Source organism: Drosophila subpulchrella, chromosome 2R (assembly GCF_014743375.2).
Source record: "Drosophila subpulchrella strain 33 F10 #4 breed RU33 chromosome 2R, RU_Dsub_v1.1 Primary Assembly, whole genome shotgun sequence".
NCBI lineage: Eukaryota > Metazoa > Arthropoda > Insecta > Diptera > Drosophilidae > Drosophila > Drosophila subpulchrella.
Window position 1 is genome coordinate 9771128 of NC_050611.1, and position 22225 is coordinate 9793352.

At 35.6% G+C, this 22225-nt stretch overlaps 2 protein-coding genes across 4 annotated transcripts in view; one reads left to right on the forward strand and one right to left on the reverse strand.

Moving 5' to 3' along the window:
- Window positions 1-1663: 1663 nt before the first annotated feature.
- Window positions 1664-22225, reverse strand: part of LOC119552127 (G protein alpha o subunit) — a 36554-nt gene continuing 15992 nt past the window's right edge. For both annotated transcript variants that reach the window (XM_037861916.1, XM_037861915.1), the window contains 4 exons: window positions 5121-5249; window positions 4926-5055; window positions 4286-4439; window positions 1664-4219 (listed from right to left, as the gene is read on the reverse strand). In XM_037861916.1, coding sequence (XP_037717844.1) covers window positions 4032-4219; window positions 4286-4439; window positions 4926-5055; window positions 5121-5249 — 601 coding nt within the window. In that variant the 3' untranslated portion in view covers window positions 1664-4031. The remainder of the gene's footprint in view (window positions 4220-4285; window positions 4440-4925; window positions 5056-5120; window positions 5250-22225) is intronic.
- LOC119552126 (probable cytochrome P450 49a1) lies at window positions 7754-21838 on the forward strand. Of its 2 annotated transcripts, none has more exons than XM_037861913.1 (14): window positions 7754-8112; window positions 11714-11963; window positions 13105-13292; window positions 13370-13535; window positions 18463-18543; window positions 18634-18750; window positions 18831-18907; window positions 19408-19603; window positions 19671-19845; window positions 19913-20082; window positions 20158-20236; window positions 20306-20414; window positions 21254-21375; window positions 21463-21838. In XM_037861913.1, exons 2-14 carry the CDS (start codon window positions 11758-11760, stop codon window positions 21574-21576), a joined length of 1800 nt encoding a protein of 599 aa, XP_037717841.1. In that variant the 5' UTR covers window positions 7754-8112; window positions 11714-11757; the 3' UTR covers window positions 21577-21838. The 2 variants fall into 2 exon arrangements, with proteins under 2 accessions (XP_037717841.1, XP_037717842.1); XM_037861914.1 differs by having other exon boundaries at window positions 11721-11963.

Consider the following 22225-nt stretch of genomic DNA (forward strand, 5'->3'; position numbering starts at 1 on the left):
TGATCTTAAGTTTAGACATACCTTCAATGTACCTTGAATTCGCGCGGGACTTTATCTTTTAAAATACGACACCGAAAAAGGTATATATAAGAAGAAATTTAAGATATTCCTATCTTTAAAAATATGACAGTAGAAAATGGTGTTAGGCAAAAGGTTGCTAATAATAATGATCCTTAAAAGTTTCTGAAGCCTTTTGGCACACCAGTCTTCTTACATTGTGAATAAAACACACAAAGCCTGCATTGGTTTTATTTATATTTATTTAAATTGTAGATGATCTCTAACGTTTTGAGTTTCTTTTACATACAAACATTTTGGTTTTGTTATTTCAGTTTTATATCATTATTTTTATGTTTTATATATATTATTTTAAATTTTTAATTCAACGATTCAAATTCATTCATCATTTTCGAGCTCAGTTAGATTCTGTGGCTCGCTTTAATCTCATTTTTAAAACTTTTCCATGGGCCATTAGCTACACATTATCCACGTGGTCATTATAGAGAGAAAAGGAGCTCAAGAATTGAGGAGAATTATATTTCCACATAAGTTATATTATCAGTAGGTATATAAATAGTTTTGCCATATACAAGTTAAACAAATCTGATCTGCTGCATGGGGACAACCAAAGCATTCTGAATTAGGCTACAAATTAGATTAGATACAATGTCTAAACTTTGTCTAACCTATAATCTTGATTCCACGTGCCACCATTTATCCTTTATCCTCCAGTTCCCTTTAAAATCCCAAAGATTTGTTTTCGCCACTTACAAAAATCGTGTGTGTCTGAATAATGTCCTCGGACATTTGATTCGAGTTAATTAACATTACCGTTTTGTTAGCTCATTATGGATTTCACTTATAAATGTTTTAACTGCTATTAAAGTAATTTTAGTAGTGGTGCGACTTGCGTTTTCATGATTTATGCGGGTGTGTGAGTGTGTGTGTGGAGCAAAGAGGTGTATGAGCTTTAGAAAAATATGAATTATGTTTGATTCCATTTCCGTATCCGGTCGACTCTATTCCGTTTAGTATTGAAAATATGCAAAAAGTTTAGTCGATATACTGCGGTTAACACTATGCTGTACTATATGAACGAATGTTTTGCTATTACTTGAATGTAGGTTGCTTTATATATTTAGATTTTTAGTTTTTTTCTTGCGATCTCGGTTGATTCGAAAAGTTGAGCGACTTTCAGTTGAGGAGGTAAATTATAGTCGCCACCGTATGAGTATTTCGAGTAAGAATTAGTTACGAGAAAAATATAGTACATATGTATGGTATGCATGTAGCAATTTGTTGATCTCCCTTTACTAAATATACGTTTGTTTTAATTTATATATGTATTCTGTATATATAGACCGACCTGGTTTACTTTGTCTCGAAGGTAAATGAATAACTTTGTTGTTTGTGGCTTAATTAAATTGTCAATAAATATATCGATTTTGTATTTATTTATAGTTACACATACAATTATTGAACTCTTTGTTCTTGATCTTCTGCATTACTGGTCAAGTGACTATATATATTACTGATCATCTTATACTTTTTTTTACCCCAAATTCGAAGCCAGCAGCAACATGGAAAACTAGTACATGCAAAACATTTGGCTGGCTGTAAGAAAATCAAGAAACTATAAGGAAAATAACAAAATGGCTGTTGGTTTTTGTTTTTGAATAAATAGTTTTATTTGAAAATGGTTTTTTCGTTTTTGTTTTTTTTTTTAATCTTTTTGGTAGAATTTTACAAGTTGAATGGAAAATACATACGTATTAAATATTACAGTATTTTTGGTTGGGCAGGGATATATAGTAGAAGGGATTGGGGGTCATGGAAATGGGAAAGTGTTGGCTGACCTAAGTAAATGCTTAGAGGTGAATGTTCGCTGATCGGTGTTTAAAATCTAGAAATTGTACGGATTTCGTGGCCAACACAACTTTTGTAAAGTTTCACTGGTTCTTCGGGGGGGGAATAGCCAAAATAAAATCGAAACGATTTCGTTAAGCTTCTTGCAAAATGTCCTTACTTTTTGTTGAATGTCAAATAATATTTATTTCGCTAATAAACTTACTTAGTTCACGTTTAAGTTGTGTGTTTGTTTGTGTGTGCGTTTACATAAATTAGGCTTAAAAACTATAAAACATAAATGGATTTCCGTCCAACTAGAGCAAGAGCACAAGTGAGGAGATTTCCGTGAAGGAAGAGGTCGAGGAGGAGGAGGTGGAGGAGGAGAAGACTGGGCAGATACAAAAGAAATACTATAAAAATAACAATATAAATTCATTGCAGCTAAATCGTTGTGTAAAATCAAAATGCACAAAATACATACATACAAAGCATATACATAATAATTATAATAATAAGTCTAATCAAACAATTCAACATACTCGGGGGGTTAAATGCCATTCGCTAGATACAGTCACATACATACATATATATATGTAGGTACATACGTACGAAGATGTTTACCATTAAAAGTAGAATTTATAAATTATCATATTATTACATACAATCCTTAGTTTCATTGTGGGAGATTTGAGTTCTGCGTTCCATTCATTTTGATTCATATTTTGTGTGTGTGTGAGTTTTGTGTGTGGTGGTGTGCGTAGATATGGCAAAAATATATAGCATGCTTTTGTGCGCCGCCAAAGTTGAATCGCTGATTTGCCTCGCTCCCCGTTTAAATGCCACAAATCATTGTAAATTCCAACAAATCAGCTCATTAAGTGAATTAAATTATAGTTAGTTTGTGTCCAGTATGTGTTGTTCTTTGTGTGTTTGCCAGCTAAACTTCTTCTATACACGTAAATTCAACAAATTACAATTTACACTGAAATGTATCATCCATCAATCAATCAATCATCGATGGCTGCTGCTACTGCTGCTCTTTACATAAGCTAGTTAAGTGGCCACATATGCTTTGCTTTTCTTGACTCTTATCTGTTCTTTTCCTTTTTAGTTTAGTTTAGTTTTGCTTCGTTTGTAAATACAATAGATAGAGTTTTTATATCCGTTTCATTTGTATCTTTAAATTAGACTTAAACGTTAAAGATTTGCCTTCCATATTTTCTGTTTTCCTTTCCTCATTTCTTCTGGTTTTTTTTTTGGTTTGTTATATAATATTTATATTAGCCCACACGCTGACACGCAATCAAATTAATACATATTATTTCCTTTGCCGCTGGATTTGTGTGTTGAAACTTTCGAACTTAAGTCTAAACAAGCATGACAAATGCAGAGTGTTGATGGCATGAATAATTTCAAAGAGAGATTGCAACAGGAAACATTTAATATATAATATTTATATATATGTATATATATATATATGTATAGAAGTGTATGTATATATATATGCGGTATATGTAGATATACGCTCGTTTGGTTTTTTGTTTAATAAATACATGAGGAAACTAAACTACACATAAATTATGAAATTCTATAAAAATTATTCAGACCAAACAACAACTATATGCAATGCTGGCGCTTGTGTGTGTGTGTGTGTGTCGTGGGTGAGTGTGTGTTAGTGTCATGTCGTACATGTGGCTTTGCATAACGCATATGTATGTGGTTGTATATGTATGTATATAGGAAATGCCTTTCAATCAACTGCCTTTTTTTCGGTTCTTGTTGTTTTTGATCTCGTTATCATTATAATCGCCCTGATCATCATTAGCATTGCATCGTTTATCTGCATCAATATTATCGATATTATGTAATGTACTCGTCGCTTATTCCCCATATATCATATATCATCCATCCGTCCGCCGTTTTTTGTTAAACAAATAAAAGTTCTTTGGGCTTTGCTTGTTCAGTGTTCAGTGTCCTGTGTTTTTTGTGTGTGTTTCTGTGTGGTTGCGGTTGGTTGGTTCTATCATCTGCTCTTAAATTGTTTGGTTTTTGATCAATGCTGGTGGGTTGTTGTGCTCCCGCGCTGCTCTTTAATACCGTTACGGTGTTCCCTGCTAACGCCCCCCAATTCTGCTCCACATTATCATCGTTATCATCATCATATTCATTGGGAATCCTCCTCCTTAATACAGCCCACAGCCGCGCAGGTTGTTTGCTATGATGACATCGGTGACAGCATCGAATACAAACTGAATGTTGTTGGTATCTGTGGCACACGTCATGTGGCAGTAGATTTCTTTTGAGGTTGATTTGTTTTTCGCTTCAAATTGAGCCTGAATATAAGCAGCCGCCTCGCCGTACTCCTGTCCACCTGAATATACCACAAAACAATAGAGTTAATAACCCATTTGTGTTCGAGATCAGATAGACCACTCACCTGTGTATTCGGGGAAGCAAATTGTCAGGGGACTCTTGCGAATCTTCTCCTCGAACAGATCCTTCTTGTTCAGGAACAGAATGATCGAGGTGTCCGTGAACCATTTGTTGTTACAGATCGAGTCAAACAGTTTCAGCGACTCTTGCATGCGGTTCTGTAAGGGAAAAGAAAGGTCTTTGTATTATAGATAAAGATACAAAAGGTACTTCAGTATTCCCTAGATCTGAGAAAAGCATATAAAGTATATTGCTGTATCACAACTGGTTTACTAAATTGATCAATATGTTAAGGTTAATTTCCAATTAAAAGTTATATTGTTATATTTTTTAATAATGTGTTTCAAGATTAATTTAAAATATTATTTTGTGTTGTAATAATATTTAACAAAATGTAATCTACACTTTCAATTCTTATTATCAGGACAAACTATTCAAAAAGGCGTTGCCACACCAGTCACTAGAGTTTTGAAATCACTTTACGATTTTATTTTAGGTGTCTAAAACTATGCAGTGATTGAAGAACAGTCGTATTTCTGAGTTTCAAATATATTGTTGCATACTTTTAGAAACCTGATTTAAAAACCCTAGTGATGTGTAAGGCACACTAAAGTATTTTTAAAGTTAATTAAACCCAAACCTACCGTGGTTTCATCCTCATGCAAGACCTGATCGTACTCAGACATGGCCACGCAGAAAATGATCGCTGTGACATCTTCGAAGCAGTGTATCCATTTCTTACGCTCCGAACGCTGGCCGCCCACGTCAAACAATCTATAGATTAAGAAATTCCAGATATAAAGATCCTACCCTCGTCTATCATATATATTGTTACTCACTTGAAGTTGAGGTTTTTGAAGGAGAAGTGTACCTCAACGATGCCAGTGGTCTTGACGCGAGTACGCAAGATATCCTGTTCAGTTGGCTGGTAGTCCTTGGCGCCTAACCGATCCAAATCGTCCAGGAAACTGCAAGTGAATAGGGCAAAAATAGAGTGTTTTAGTACAGAAGCTAGGGAATTCCATATATGTATATATGCCATCCACACATCGCCTGCTTGACCAGACAAATGTTTGCCCATCCCATCCCATACCATACCATACCGTTCTCAATTTTCCCTTCGTATCTGCCAAGTCTTGAGCAAACAATTAAGGCGCAGACCAAAGCGCTGAGCAAACAATTAAAAACAAAAAACCTGCGCGTGTGTCGAGACCAAAGGGAAAATGGGAAATGGGTGAAAAGCTCCCACACACTCACACATATTACTATGCAAATGGTTTTCCCCTTACTACAGGAACACTATACTAGCCATACAAAATGATTCCCATTTCCGTGACTTGTTCTGTGGTTCTAATTTCCCTGCATACAGGCTATATTTGTAATTAGTTTCATTTGCCGGTTATGTAACCGTCACCCCGGCCAAGGCATCTGTCAGATACAGATAGAGATGCACGGATACAGATAGAGAGTCTGCGTGCTGGGGAGTAAGAGCCTCAACAAGTAGGTCGTTAAAAAGAAGGGGCCTTTGGCCAGTCGTATGTGTTTTTTGGGCCGTAATTAACGTCAGGCACGCAATGCCTTCAAGAAAAAAAAAAACAAAAGGGCTTTTTAGAGGCGGCTAATTTTATTTGTTGGCCAGGTTTGGACAGGTCGTTAATAGTTTTTTTTTTTAGGTTGGCCGAGGAATCTGCGCTGGTTATCGCATCAATCTTCGCTTGACTTGCTCTTGTGCTGAAATCGGATGCATTGGTCAACTGGTTTTCGCCTAAATTACACGCACAATTGCTTAACAAGGTGGCCAAAGTTGGCAGTACTTGAAAAGGGGGAACTGGACCCTACTGCAATTTGTCGTCTTAAAGGAAATGGGACCAGTCATCATGCTCGCCCAGCATAACCACACTAACCACCATGCTTTCATGCGGAAAAGTTTGGCGGTTTTAGGGGGTATAAACTGCATAATCAAAACTAAACAAACTAATACATCCAATATTCGTTACAATTTCTTAGACAAACGTTAATTGACAACGAATCCGATTGGGCAACCACTTGGTTAGCACTTCGTCGGGCGGAGATCTTATTTAACATGTCCATCATAAAAGTTTTCTTTTCTGTTTACCGATCCGAAAACCGCAGACACACATGCAGCTGTAATTTGTAAGCCCGGAAAATGTGTTGCAATGTGTGGCAAGTGGCTAAGTTGTGGTTTCTTGAAAGTAGATCATAAACCTGACGGACAAAGTGCGAGGGAAAGTGAGCTAATGATAGAAAAATTATCTATGCTTTAATTTAATTAAAGATCAGGATAAGAGAAAGCCTTTTAGTATGTAATTAATGAACGGTGAATAGTATGTGAAATCATTTCTTGAACACCCGATTTCTCGGGTTCCTTACTTGCCTAAAAACTTTATGTATTATGCCATATTAGGATAAAAGTTAAAACTCATTTGGATTTTAAAAACAACATTTTAACCAATAAATAAACACTGGAAATAGGATTTTTGTAAATTGTTAAAAATATAATTGGAATCCTATTTTCTAGTAATTAAAGTTATCCATACAAAAGGTTATAGGGTATATATTATATTTTACGATCCTTAAAAAAATTTAGATCCAGCATTACATTTTTAATATGTTTATCTAGCTTATTTAAAAACAGGTATGCTTAAATTCAATAAGTACCCTTTCCAAAGTTAAAAACGTTTTCAAGTAGCGGTATTTATTGAACATATCCATAATATAGTTTAAGTCTCCGATCCTAAATTGATTATAATTTAGAATCAACATTTAATTTGAATTTAGATCAAATAAAATGTTTCCTTTTATTTAAAAAACCTTCCTTTGCTTAACCGATTGCAATATCTTATTTAGGTTGTTTATAACCCAACTCCATTTACCCATTTAGCCACCTTAACCGCGATGAGAAAAGCCATCATCATCATGTGAAATTTATTTGCCGGCTTCCTCTGACTATTGTTTTTACCAACATTTATGGCCTTTTCAATTAAGCGATTTGCGTGCAATTTAGCCAAGCAAGTGGTTCGTTAGTTTCAGCAGCGTTTTATAGTGATTTATTTATTTTACATAACCCTCAAACCTCGAATAGCCCACCATTAATGTCAATCAAGGGAGTTAACCGTTATATATTAACACAAACTTTTGCTTTTTGATTAGGATTATTAGGCACTTTCGGTTTCATTTGGAATATTACGTTATTTATAAAAGAAGCCCAATAGTTTCTGGGCTAGAAAGAGCAATAAAGTTGGCAGCAAAGCTGCGGCAGCACAATTAGCCAAGATATCTTAAGTGACAAAACCAACAGAAGAGCGCCAAAACAAAAAAAAAACATCGAGAGTTTGCCGATCAGCAGTTGTTTTGGAGGCAGGTAGGTAGTTTATAGCGCATAGCTTATAGCGCCTGTATCGTATAAGTAGACTAAGAAGCCCGGCGATCGCGTTTAGTGCGTTGCGGTTGGTCTACGAGGCAACAACTCAAGACTCGGGCGCTCCATCCATAGAGCTCGGTTTCGGTTTCGGTTTTTAAGCCTGGTATTCCGGTGTACCATTTGTAAAAATAAACTTCGCGTTGCGTGACAAAAGAGCTGGCGAATCAAGCCGCCTTTTCGAGTGTCTGTGAACAAGTGGAAAATTGGCCAAGACAACAATAGAAATCCGCACAACAAAAGGCGAACAAAAGCTGTTTTTAATTGTGCACAAACGGCGGCTTGAAGTTAAAAAAAATATAATAAATTAAAACGAAAACAAAATCAACCACTAGTTGATTGAAACTCTATTCGAAAACCCAACCAACTGGCTGAGGAAAACAAACGTTCAAGTGAGTTTTCCCGAGAGGTGTTTTCCCAATGCAATTTGGGCGTGTCTGGTAAACTAGTTGCACTTTGCAAAGGCATTCAGTCAAGTTGGCTGTCAAAGAAATCAACGTTTAGCGTGAAAGGCCAATTTAATTATATCGGAAAAATATTGAAAGAAAATTATTGGGAAAAAATACAACAAGAAAACGAGTTTTTAATTGCAGTTTTTAAGAGAGTGATCGTAAATAAGAGTTATTGAAAACACACAGAATCACTATAAAGCGGTGAAGGCTTTACCATAATATGTTTGTTTAAAAAAAACATGAAAAATATATTTTTATTCATATAATGCATGTTTAAAAAATATTTTTAGATTTTTTTTCCAAAGTTTTTTTTTAGGATTTATTAAAGACCTTTATAAGTTTTATTAAAGACATATATTAAAAAAAATTTAAATATTTTTGCACCTTCGCAAAAAAAAACAAATCACATGCAAATAAAAATAAAATAATTAAAATTAAAGCAAAATAAAACAAAAAATATAATTAAAAGTTATGTATAATAAAATAAAAAATATAAATAAAAGTTATGTATAATAAAACCATTTCATTTAAGGTCTCCGATGAAAAAGAAAAGTCTTGAAAGGATAAAAAACGTCTAAAAAAGCACGATACAAAATATTAATTTCTTCAATTTGTAGCTTAAATTTTTACTGCTGTAAGTACTTGTAAAAATAAAACAAATAAAGGAAAACAACAATGAATAGCTAAAAGAAAGAAAAACACTTGGCCAATTAGAGGTTTCAAAAGAAACTACAATTATCCGCATGAAAGACAAATTAAAGTGAGTTTTCCAAGAGACATTTTCCCAGAAAAACGAACCAGGTTAGCTAAACTAGTGGCTCTTCGGGACTTGGGCAATATGACAGCGTGAAAGCAAATTTGATTATGAATTTTTGGCCACACCTCGAAGGGCAAGTCAAAAAGCAAGAGGCCAGTGATTTGCCAAGCTGTCGAGCAGTGACATAATCGTTCGGGATTTTTCGACCACCTTTGCTCATTTAGCAGCCGAATGCTAATAGAATTCCTTTCGATTTCGCATGCACTCGAGTGTGAAGGAGAGTTTTCCCACCACCCACTGCCTCCAACTATTCCCTACAGCGAAAAAAAAAATATTTATAGAAAAGCAACTATTGCTACATTAATTATACACTACTGAGTATCGATTTGCTGTCGATAAGATGAGTAATATATTATTACTTTTTTAAAGTATTAATTATAAATTAATTGTTTCTAATAAGAAGGGTATTATTACTACTTTCCAAAGAATTAAATTAAAATGAATTTATTAATACTTTTCAAAGTATTACATTGAAATTAATGGGTTCAAATTAGATGACTATTATATTATTACTTTTGAAAGTATTACATTGAAATAAATGGGTTAAAAAAGAAATACCACAAATTCAAATTCTACATTTTATATTATTTAGTCTTGAAAATATACTTTAATTTCAATTCCGCCTGTGATATATTTTGAATGCAATTTTTATTAAATCTTAACTTTCTGTTTTTTTTGGGTGTACTTATTCCCCATTCCATCTATTTTGGAACAATGGCCATAAAAGTCGACGACAAGTGGCTGCTTGACATTTCTCCTACATTACTCGCAGGCGCTAGGACTATCACTCGAGTTCATTATAACCGCCTGGTTCTGCGATAAAACCGCGCTGGCATTCTCAGATACTCAGATAGCTGCTGTTGTTGCTGCTCTCGAGCGGTGGAGAGCTCAAGGTCGCCGCTTTTGCGACAAGGGCAAGGATAAGCCGCTCCGCCGCCATTGTGCCACCCGAGTGTACACAAGAAATAAAGCCCAGAAAAAAAAAGAATATAATAAAAGAGAAAAATGTGTGGCAGCTGGGGCAACTTTCTGGATTTGGTCGACCAGATTTCAGTTCCATCAAATTTTCGGCATTTAAATTATATTGCCTTTGGGGAGCAGGCGCAGTAGAAGAAGTCAGAAGTTAGGCAGCAAAAGTGCCACTGCCTTTGTTCGCTGGCATACGCGGCGTATGAGCAATCTGCCTCGTTGCCACTTTTTCAGCCTGCGGGGTAGGAAAATTCTCTTTGTATAAAGTGCGTGTGTGTGTGTTTGCAGGGGAGGGGGTCTTTGGGTGGAAATCCAAGTTTTTATACATCCAGAAAAGTGGAGGAAAATTAAAGCCACACCAAAAGTCAACTAAACGGTTTGCCTTTTGTTTTTATGGTTGAGAAATCATATGTATAAGCACCTACACCCATTGGTAGAGTCTTCTTTTGTTTTATAAAACTACTTTAAAAGAATTTAATCCAAAATTGGTTTTAATTCTGCCTACAAAGGGTGTAGCCTATTAACCTTAATCTCTGTTTTTGCTAGCATTAGCTTAATGTTGCTATGATTTGTAAACAAATCTTTTTATATTTTTAGCAAATCCCAGTTGCATTGTGAGTTGTGTCTTTGAAAATTATAACTTTTGTGCTATCAATTCAAAAAAAAGTACATTTATTAAGGAACGTTCTCTCAATGTATTTTTAAGGTTCTAGTTTACTATCTGTCAAGTTAAGTATTTTATAAAGAAAAAATGGTTTTCTCAATGTGATGTTAATTTTAAACGGTTCAGTTGGAAACTTACTCCAAAAATGCTGAAAAAGAAGTGAAGGCTTTTGTCAACCGACTAATTTTGAAAGGAGTTAAGAGTTTTTAGTCAGGTAATATCTAACATGACTTTGGGAAACGCAATTTTTTCAAAACAGAAACTGAACTCAACGACAAAAGTTAACATGACATTGAGAAACGATCCCATATAACATCAGCACAAAATTTTTATAAAACTACGGAAAACCTATTTACTTTTATTTGTCAAATAACACAATTGTTTACTTACTTTACAAGTTTCCCGAGCATAGACAAAAGTTGTTTACCCATATTCAAAAGTTTTAAAACCTTTATCAAGCAGTATTAAACTTATATTGCCCCGCTTTCAAAGTCTTTGCCTAACTTACAACAAACTAGACTTTGGCCAGGGTTGCTACTTCAATAACTATTCAATTTGTGTGTTCCATTGTTTGAATTCGCATTTGACGAGCACTCGTAGTTGTTGTGCTCAATTCAACGCTAGCTAACTCCGACTTGGTTATTGGCAGCGGCCATAAAACGGAAGGCACCGAGTCTACCGACAAATGGGAATGGGGAGTCCCCCTGCCCACCGAACAGCACCCATTTATCTTGAGTGCTCCCCCGAGATCCAAGGGACAATCGTCGATTGTTTGCTCGGTTTTGTTTTGCAACTAACTCGAACTAAGTGCTGTCATTGCTGAAAGTTAACATGCATATGGATATGAGCGAGTGTGCCATAATATTTGCACCCTAAGCAAACACCTATCTGTGAATTCTCTCTGGGGCATCTCAAGGAGAATAATGAAGGCGATTGGCTCTGTATTGATTGATTTTCCCCGGGAAATCCACTTGGAAATGCATCAAGAAACACTCAGAGAATCAGCATAAATACACAATTTAGTTAGCCGGCGGCTGGGCAGCAGATTGCTCAAAGTTGCTCAACTTTTTACATAATACTTTTCCCCACAGAACCAAGAACCCAGAACCGAGAACCGAGAGGACGAGGACTCAAGATGTCGGGCTTACGCAAAACATCCATTGCGCTGATGAGGCGCTCCACTTCCAGCACCACCGCCACCATTTTGCCGCATTCCGGGGGCGGTGGAGCGGTGTCGCCGCCCAGCAGCGGAGTGGGCGTGGCAACGGAAATTGAAAAATCAATTGCAATGCAGCGACTGCGGACGGGAGAGACGGCGAATCTGAAGAAATTAAATGTCAGGTTCGTGATTTTCCCACACTCTCTTGACTCTCCACACAGCAAGAAAAAAAGTGCATTTAAAAAAAAATTTTATCACTATCTAAATGTTCTTCCCTCGTGGGATGTTAAAAATATAAACTCGGAATATGTTTTATTCATGTTTAATATTAAAATTATAAGTGAAATATTTTTGTTAAGGAAAAAAACATTTTTTTCTAAGAAAAAGAATATTAGAAATTGATCTATGTTAAAATATAAACCATTCAATATTTATTTGCATATTTAAAATATTGCTACTAAGCACTTTTAAGGAGAAACTGTCTTTAGATTAAAGAATAGAATGATAATCAATATTTGCTAGCTCATATGCCGATAACTTGCATTCGCATTAAAATATTGCCAAGGTAAAAAAAAATTATCTTAAACAAGGCGTTTACAAATTAAGTTGCTGGATCAACGGTTTAAATTAAAATATTACTTAAAATATAATCGAAGTTATTTGGGTCTACGATATAAAGATTTTTAGGTTAGAATTTCGTCCAAATGTTAAACTCCAAACTTAAAAGGTTTTAAACAGCGATCGGCAGCCTCCCATTAGAGATCTGCTCGATCTCTGCCGCAACAAATACAGTGTACAACTGCCTTGTGCAAGTTAAACACTCAAATGGAAAACTAATACTATGTTTATGCTATGAATTTCATGCTTTCTCCAACTCACGAAATTATAATAGCCCCTGTTTATACAACACAGACAAATTCATGAAATGATATTACTTAAGCTGTCAAATTTTTTGAATTTTATATAGAGCTCTATAGAGTAGTAGGCTGTGAAGTAGGCTGTGCCTCAGCATTTCGTAAATTGGGACTGAATTCATAGTCAACTTTCGTGTGTTATCGAATTCATGAAACGGTGTTTATGCACACACGAATTTGCTCATTTCATGAATTGATTTCATGAAATAGGCATAGCATAAACACAGTATAAATGGCGTTGTATTGTGTGCCGACCTCTGGTTTAAAACTAAATACATATTAGCTGAACATGCTAACTAGGAAAATATATATTATAAATCAAAATGATTTTAGGAAAATACAAAATAGAAATAAGAACTCCGATTAAAAAACTTTTTTTTCACTGTAAACAACTTGCACTAATTGACAGCCAAGGAGCGGTGACGGCGGCAACAGCAACTCGGGCCACAACCACCGCATTACCAGCGGAGAGCACCACCACCTCCACCGCCACCGCCACCGCCACCTCCTCCGCTGCAGTGCGTCCCTACTCGGAAGTGCCGGGTCCATATCCCCTGCCGCTGATTGGCAACTCCTGGCGCTTTGCCCCACTAATTGGTGAGTCGCACACTCGACGGGTTTCCGGGAAATTCCGACAGCGATAACGATAACTAATAAACGCTTGTCACTTTCAGGAACGTACAAAATTAGCGACCTGGACAAGGTTATGAATGAGCTGCACGTGAACTATGGCAAGATGGCCAAAGTGGGTGGCCTCATTGGCCATCCCGATCTGCTCTTCGTCTTCGATGGCGATGAGATTCGGAATATATTCAAGAAGGAGGAGGCCATGCCACACCGGTGAGTGATTAATTGACTTTTGTTATCCTTCGATGAGGCAGTGCGAAATTGCGTATACGACACGTGTGTCATGTCAGTTCGGTATGATTGATCATCTGCAGCATGCCTATGAGGCGTGGGAAAGAGGCTGGGACTCGGTTATATAATGCGAAGTTCACATTAGGTGGCTTGTCATATTTTAGATGATAAGTGTATTGTTGATTTTATAATCAACCATGAGTTGGTTTTCCAACTAACCAAAGGTTAAAACAAATTCTTTGAAAATGTTATTAAACCAAGATTAGTCATGTCATTTATGACAGAACTAAAGAATTGGATATATAATCCCCAACCCACATAAGGGTTGAGCTACATTTGTTTATATTTAGTTAAGGTAATACAATATTGAGTTAATACTTAACCACTAGTTAGTTTTCTAGCCTTTGTTTTATGGTTTTAGTTAGTTCTTTAACTATGTATATATATTAAAAATATGTCCTTAAAGATGTGGATAGTTAAGGCAATATCTTATTTAAGATATTTGACTTTGTTTTCTACCTTTTTATTATTTTTGTTGAAAAGTTTATAAGACCTGGAGATTAGCTACAAATCCACTACATAACCAAAGGTTTAAACAAGTTGATTAAATACGTTGTTAGCCCACGATTATAGTTAAGTCCTGCATGGCTGCACTTGGTCTGAATAACCAGAAATCCCCCATATGCCAATGCCCACGCAAATATATAGCATATACGATATAACATCCACATATATCCACAGCAAAGTCAGTCATGCATGGGCGATTCCCCCCTTTTTCCCTCTACAATGCAAATGCAGTTCCTGTTTATTTATGCGCATATTGAATGAATGCAGTTTGCAATTAAATTATTAACTAACGAAGGCAGAAAATGGCGATTGTGCCTGAGAATGCGGATTAAACGGGGATGTGTGAAAATATTGTGACAGATTGGAATAGTTGGAACAGATATGAAAAACAATGCAGCGATGAAAATATTTCAACCTTTATATTGGTTTCTGAATTACCTACATTATAAATTGGTTTGGTAAACGATTAAGGCTTTATTATTATATTTCCACAGTTGTTAAAATGTTATTTAAGACATTTGTGATATGAATCCACCTGAAACTATGTCATCAAGATTTAACATTTTTGCGCGAGATAAAAATAATCCATTTAATTGAAATTAGTTGGAACTTTCACTTCTCATTCGGCTGGCTGGCAATCCGATCCGTAGGCCTAGCAACTCGAGATCCAACCGAAATAAAACCAAACAAACCAAACTATTCACAAGCTTGGTTTTTGCATCATAGAAATAAATAAAAGTGACCGAAATGATGTAGGAAAAAACAAACAAAACGAAAGTCACACAGATCGCTAGCGTGTCCATAACTTTTATAAGCTTTCTTTTCTCCGCCTTTCCCTATCATTCGGACATAATATCTGCAAAACATAGCCGTGGCCATGAACCAAATTTAACAAGTTACGTTTATGTTTTCAATCGTTTATAGACATCTAGTAGTTTATGGATCGATGGCGAATCGCAGACGAGGGCAAAAAAACCAAACAATCTATTGTTTGGCCTGGGATAGCTCACATTTGGCAAGTCATCATTAATGTGACTGAAAAGAATCGCTAATAGATTGGATATGAGACAACGTTAACGTAATGTTGACTCGTTAACCGGCAGACAGACAGATTGATGAATGAACCATCTGCCGGCGAAGAAGTGTGAAGCCTAACTACTGACCAAATGACCAACTGACTAACTGACAGATTGACTGACATACTAACTGACCATTTGATTGATGAAGATATGTACCAGAGGCGTCGGCTTTGTTGACTTTTTTACGAGGTCCATAAAACCCAGAGAGAAACGCCAATTCGTGTGTGGGAATATCTAACTCGGAAAAGGTTTTCATGCCGTTTAGGCCAAGATTGCCGATCGTGACAATCTGGGGGTCAAGTTGTGGTTACAAGCTTGTAAACAGCGAGTTTCTCGGGGCTCCCGGTTAAGTGTTTAGTATGCAAAAGACGTCACTTCAGATTTAATGTTATACAAATAAACTTGCTAGTCTTCTTTCTCCAGCATAACATATTTAAATAGTATAGTAGTAAGTATGAAATGTTTATATTAACAAAAAATATAAGTGTAACTTAATATATTGTTAATGGAAAAAACTTTTACAAAATTGAATGGAAAGAAATTATTATTCAGAAATTTTAAACCAACAAATAACAAAATTTAGTACAATTTTATATTATTGGCCCTAGTTAAAAAATTTTAATAAATATATAGGGAAAAAATACACTACTTATCATTTAAGTTTTTTTTTTAATTTTATATTTTACAATTTGCTTTAAAATAAAATCCATTTATTTAAATCTTTTAAATGGATTGCTGAGGATATTAATGAATAATAAACATTGGTATACATCTATTTTTATTTATTTTAAGTATTACTACAATTTTCATAAGTTGTGTATTGAGTTTTAACATAAGAATAGAAAGTGAAAAACCGAAATGTAACTGCCATGACTTCATTCTTTTTTGCCTATTTTTAAACTATTACGTTTTTGCCAACTGTCTGCTAGAACTAAAAATTTGCATAATGCGATGGGCAGTATATACTTATTTCATAGACACTTCAGGGTTGGGTTTTCTTGACATTTTAAAACAAAAAGATTCTCCACATTTACACTTAAATCTCGCATTTAATTGAGCATTTTGTTGCCTAGGGCAACCCAAAGTCAGTGGGAATTGAAAAACAACAGTCGAGTAAAGTCAAACGCTCGAAATGGCTGGCTAAGTTGTGGACCAGGGTGGTGCATAAAACAAAAGCCAATAAATACGCTTCTTTTATTTGTTCTGTGACATGCGAGTAGACAGATATAATGCAAATACGACGATGGTATAGATGTACATACTCATATAGTATATATCCAGGGGTCTGGGAACCAGGAGAAGGAGCGAGAAATCGCTTCATTTTGTGTGGGCTTCGGTATGAATTTGTGTTTGATGTTGCCGTCGCCGGTCTGTCTGCACGCAAGGGCAAGCGACCTCAAAGGGGGCGGTTGGGTGGATATCGAGGGGGTGGGGTTTTAGCCCCTACATGTATACAGGCGAAAAAAATAATGAACGAAATGGATGATTATATCAGGATATTTTCCTTTAAAAATAAAGAGGATTTGTGGCTTTCTAGACTGACGATTTCGCATTTTACATACATCATAATTAGGTGCCTTGTTGTTTCTAAGCGTGGCTAAAAGTATATATTATATATATATTTGTATGCCTTTTTTATTATTTAATATTTAAAAATTTATTAGTTAGGTTTCTAGTTTTTATAGTAAACATTTAAATTTTAATTTTAGTTGAGAACAATTTACTGTCTTTCAGTTTTAAATATTTGACTGAGAAGTTAGTTAGTTTTATAAAAACATGTACATTAGGGTGGTACACATTTAAGTGGAGAAAATAAATTCGTTGTAAAAGTACATTCGTTAAAGGGTTTGATTCTCAAGTAAAGTATTTTGTAAAAAAAAAAAAATTTTAATCGAGGTATCGTATATTCTAACGGAATAGTTATTATTTTTTTTCAATTTGTACAAGGTAGGTAATGAAGGAACGATTTTTTTGTACCAAATTGTATTTGTCACAAGTTTTGTATAAACAATATTTAAGGATGCTTTGAGACCGTTTCGCAAAGCCTTTATCTTAATATGCAGCGTTTTAGATATCGGAAACATTTTTTATTGACTGAAATCGAGTATTTTTTTGTTCGTACCACCCTAATGAAGTACATACAAGGGTGGTCAAAAGTATTTTCACAAAAAAAAAGTTAAATATATTCATAATTTAAACTTACATCTTGTTAACTTTGGCATCAATGGAAAGGTAATTTAAATGCCGTTTGAATGATACAATACATTTCTTAACACATTCAGTACTTATTGAAAAGGACGAATTTGTGTGAAAATGTCCTTTTTGAATTTTTTTCCTCGACTTGAAAACTTAAATTTTTTGATGCAAAAAGTTTCTTCAAACAAAAATAATAGTAACTGCAAAAAGAATTTTTCAAAAATCATTTTGCTTATATTTTTTATGATTTTTTGAAAATGCTTAGAAACATGCATTTTAGCCATATTTTTCTCTTTTTCATACAAATTTTTTCCGACAGTGTCACCTTTAAAAAATCATAAAAAATATAAGCAAAATGATTTTTGAAAAATTCTTTTTGCAGCTACTATTGTTTTTGTTTGAAGAAACTTTTTGCATCAAAAAATTTAAGTTTTCAAGTCGAGGAAAAAAATTCAAAAAGGACATTTTCACACAAATTCGTCCTTTTCAATAAGTACTGAATGTGTTAAGAAATGTATTGTATCATTCAAACGGCATTTAAATTACCTTTCCATTGATGCCAAATTTAACAAGATGTAAGTTCAAATTATGAATATATTTAACTTTTTTTTTGTGAAAATACTTTTGACCACCCTTGTACACTGTACAATAGTATAAATAACAATGTACTACTAATTTTTTTCTGTGTATTTGCAATGTTTATTTTAGTTTTTTTCCCATAACCCACTCTTTATTTGCTGTGGAACCTTGCAATTTTTTAGCTTCCGAAAGCATTTATTGCTGACTAAAATCGCATTTTTTAGTACCACCCTAAGGTACATACACTGTACAAAAGTAGAAATAACAATATAATAGTCATTTTTTTCTGTGTACTTGCAGTATATATTTCTTGCAAAAGCCCACGCTTTATTTGCTGCGAAACCGAGAAATTTTTTAGCATTTGAATGCATAAACTGCACAATAGTATAAATAACATTATATTCATTTTTTTCTGTGTACTTGCAATATATATTTATATATTTTTTCCATTTCTGCGAAACCCACGCTTTATTTGCCGTGGAACCCAGACCCTCGATGCCCTCGCTGCGGCACTACAAGGGCGACCTGCGACGCGATTTCTTTGGCGATGTGGCCGGCCTAATTGGCGTGTAAGTAATGTGCTTACATAACGGATATTATGGCGGGCACATCCACCCCATTTTTTTTGCACATTTTCCAACATTTTCCGCCTTCTCCAGGCACGGGCCCAAGTGGGAGGCCTTCAGGCAGGAGGTGCAGCACATCCTGCTGCAGCCGCAGACGGCCAAGAAGTACATTCCGCCGCTAAATGACATTGCCAGCGAGTTTATGGGCCGGTAAGTCGGAGTCTAAGCATCCATCCAGCCAGGCTGTTATGCAATCTACATATATACACCCTCTATATATCCATCTGCAGTATTGAGCTGATGCGCGACGAAAAGGACGAACTGCCAGCCAATTTCCTGCACGAGCTCTACAAATGGGCCTTGGAATGTAAGTAGTTGCCAATTGCATTTTACTTATGCAATTATGGCACTTTGCTGGCAATATTTATTGAAAAAATCCAAAGGCAATTAGGCTAAAATGACTACAGCATACTTTTCAAAGCCAAGGACTGGCTGGGGACCGCCTTTTGACAGTTATAAATTAATTAACTTTAGTCTTTTGTAGTAGGCTAGAACTTTGTAATGCTATGTATGCAAATGCAATTTAACTTGTGTGTGTGTGCCATAAAATGTTTCCTAATTAAATCTAAACTTTTTGGCCAAAAATTTGCTTGCTTGAATAATTTATAAACTGTAACCAACACTACATTTTAACAAATTAGCAAACTTTTAATTGGCCAAAGATGTTTTACTGACCAGAAATGTAGTGTTTTATTAAAATAATATATTTTGTGGTGTGTTATGAAATATTTTATAAGGTATTTAGATGTGCAAAGGGCTATATTAACCTTTGAAAATTAATAATAATTTTTTTAAAACCCTTTTCAGCTGTGGGTCGTGTTTCCCTGGACACAAGATTGGGCTGTTTGTCTCCGGAGGGCAGCGAGGAAGCCCAGCAAATCATAGAGGCAATCAATACATTTTTCTGGGCGGTTCCGGAGTTGGAGCTACGAATGCCCCTGTGGCGGATATATCCCACCAAGGCATACAGAAGCTTCGTGAAGGCTTTGGATCAGTTCACAGCGTGAGTTTATTAACATACCACACTCATAATGGGAAAAATAATTAAATAAATGTATTTATTCCTCTAGAATATGCATGAGGAACATTAGCAAGACCATGGACAAGGCCGATGCCGATGTGGCTAGGGGAGTGCCCAAATCGGAGGCGGATATATCCATTGTGGAGAGAATAGTGCGAAAGACGGGCAATCGCAAACTGGCTGCCATTTTGGCACTCGACTTATTTTTAGTGGGCGTAGATACGGCAAGTTCAAAGTTCACATCTCTTTATTTATTATAAAATATTTAATGGCTGTCTCTATAATCGTTAGACCTCTGTGGCTGCCTCATCCACCATCTATCAGCTGGCTAAAAACCCAGACAAACAGCAGCGCCTCTTCGATGAATTGCAAAAGGTGTTTCCCCATCGTGAGGCCGAGATCAACCAAAATGTCCTGGAACAAATTCCCTATCTGCGAGCCTGTGTGAAGGAAACTCTGCGGTATAAAGACACTCTCTTTGATTATCCTTAAGTTCCCCCTTTTTTAAAGGATAACCCTTTTTCGCCGTCATATAGTATGCGACCCGTGGTGATTGCCAATGGCCGAAGCCTTCAGTCGGATGCTGTCATCAACGGTTACCATGTGCCCAAAGGCGTAAGTTTTTTCGAAAAACGAGTGACCTTTTATGCTGGCACTTTACTGGTATTTTTTCTTCTTTTTCAGACGCACGTTATCTTCCCCCATTTGGTCGTCTCAAACGATCCCGCATATTTCCCAGAACCCAAGCGTTTTCTACCGGAACGCTGGCTAAAACAGTCGGCACCAGATGCAGGTGAGTTGGTCGCAAAAAACTTAGCTTTAAAACACGTAGAAACGCTTTAGTCAAGTGATATAAAATGTCAGGCACATAGTTCCTAAGAGGCAGAGACTTTTTGTCGCTGGCGGACTATTTTATTTGATGAACGTTATAGAAACAACCAAAAAAAACTGAAAAGGAAAGCCAAATTTACTATAATATATATAAATATATATATATACATACTTTTTTGTACAACTTTTAAAAAATATAATACTTTTAAATTTTCTTTGTTGTAAATTTAAAAGATTTATGTAAAAAAAAAAGTTCTAACAAATAGTTTTTAGGTATTTTTAAAAAGAGTTAAGAGTTAAAGTGCTTCTTAACTCTGAAGTTCGATTTCTCAACCTTATGTTAAAATAAATATGGAGTTTAAAACTAGAAAACGGATTACAGTGTAAACTGCTACGATTAGAACACCCTTTAATTTTACCATAGTTTTCGAGGTTCGAGATATATTTTCTATGTTCTTACATAGATTTCTTTCCTTAAATATTTCTATTGTCTAACCGTAGCTTAACATTAGGTTAAAAAAATACAAAAATATAGATTGTTGAACAAGCGTTTATGCATCGTAAGTTTATAGATATTTAAGATTGAGATGCAATTTTCTTTTTTTTAAATCAAACAAGTTCTAATGGTTGTTTTCTTATCCGCAGGTTAAATTTAAAGTAAGGTTAGAGCCTTGAAGACGTTTGTAAATTCAGAGTTTAAGGCGTATTTGAAGTTTAAATTCCATATATATATGTATGGATATTTTTAAAGCGAACTACAATTTATTTTAGTGTCCTAACCAAAATGCCTTTAACTTTCAGCTGGGTGCCCCCATGCCAGCCAGAAAATCCACCCGTTTGTGAGTTTGCCCTTTGGCTTTGGGCGTCGCATGTGCGTGGGTCGTCGGTTCGCCGAAATCGAGTTGCACACTCTGCTGGCCAAGGTGGGTTTTTTCTTTTTTTCTTGCTGTTTTTTGTGCACCTGTTCCTTGAACCCCTTTAATTTTTGCCTTGTTTAATTCTCGGAACAGATCTTCCGCAAATACAAGGTCTCGTACAGTTCCGGTGAGTTTGTGTACCGTGTGAACTCCACGTACATACCGCAGTCTCCTCTAAATTTCAAACTGACGCTGAGGGACGAGTGAAGGCAGTGGGTCCAGAGAAGGGATCTGGAGGCCCCGAGAGCTCAGCCTCAAAGCTGCAGTGACACACGGCGGATGTGTGATATTTATAGTCAAAGCCCAGCTGCTTTTTCTGCTGCTGCTTCTGCTGCGATGTATCTTTTTAATTAAGCAAATGTACATAGCACACACAGAATTTCACAGAATTTGGGTTTATCCCATCGCCACGAGCGCAGTTTTGTGGGTGCGTGTAACTAAATAAACGTTGTGTATTTATGTTGCTACATGTGTATATAGGACCATTATATTCCCCCATATTTAGCTTTAGTTCTGTTTTCTCTCGAAGAATAATTGTACCCAATAAAGCGTAGAAAAGTATGCAATAAAATGTCAGTTTCTGTTTGTTTCTCTTGTCTGGCCTTATCATTAATCAAAAAAAAAAACCAGACGAGTGGGCTCAGCTTAGGACAAAGTGTGATGGCTAAGGTCAAGCAAACGCCAATCCATGCTCATGATTAATTGCTTTTTATTAAGTGTATTATTATTCGAATTGGTTGAGTGGTTTGGTGAGGTTTATCTTGAAAGTGATCCTACTTTGCAATTGATTATTATTATTATCCAGATAACTGCACACACAATGGTATTTTTAGAATCCTATTAAGAAAAGCAGAAA

What these genes read in the sequence shown, in the direction of transcription:
- LOC119552126 (XM_037861913.1), top strand. Translation starts at nt 11,758, where the DNA reads ATGTCGGGCTTACGCAAAACATCCATTGCGCTGATGAGGCGCTCCACT. An exon ending in CTGAAGAAATTAAATGTCAG is followed by an intron (nt 11,964 to 13,104) that starts GTTCGTGATTTT and finishes ACTAATTGACAG; the next exon opens with CCAAGGAGCGGTGACGGCGG. An exon ending in GCCAGCGAGTTTATGGGCCG is followed by an intron (nt 18,751 to 18,830) that starts GTAAGTCGGAGT and finishes ATCCATCTGCAG; the next exon opens with TATTGAGCTGATGCGCGACG.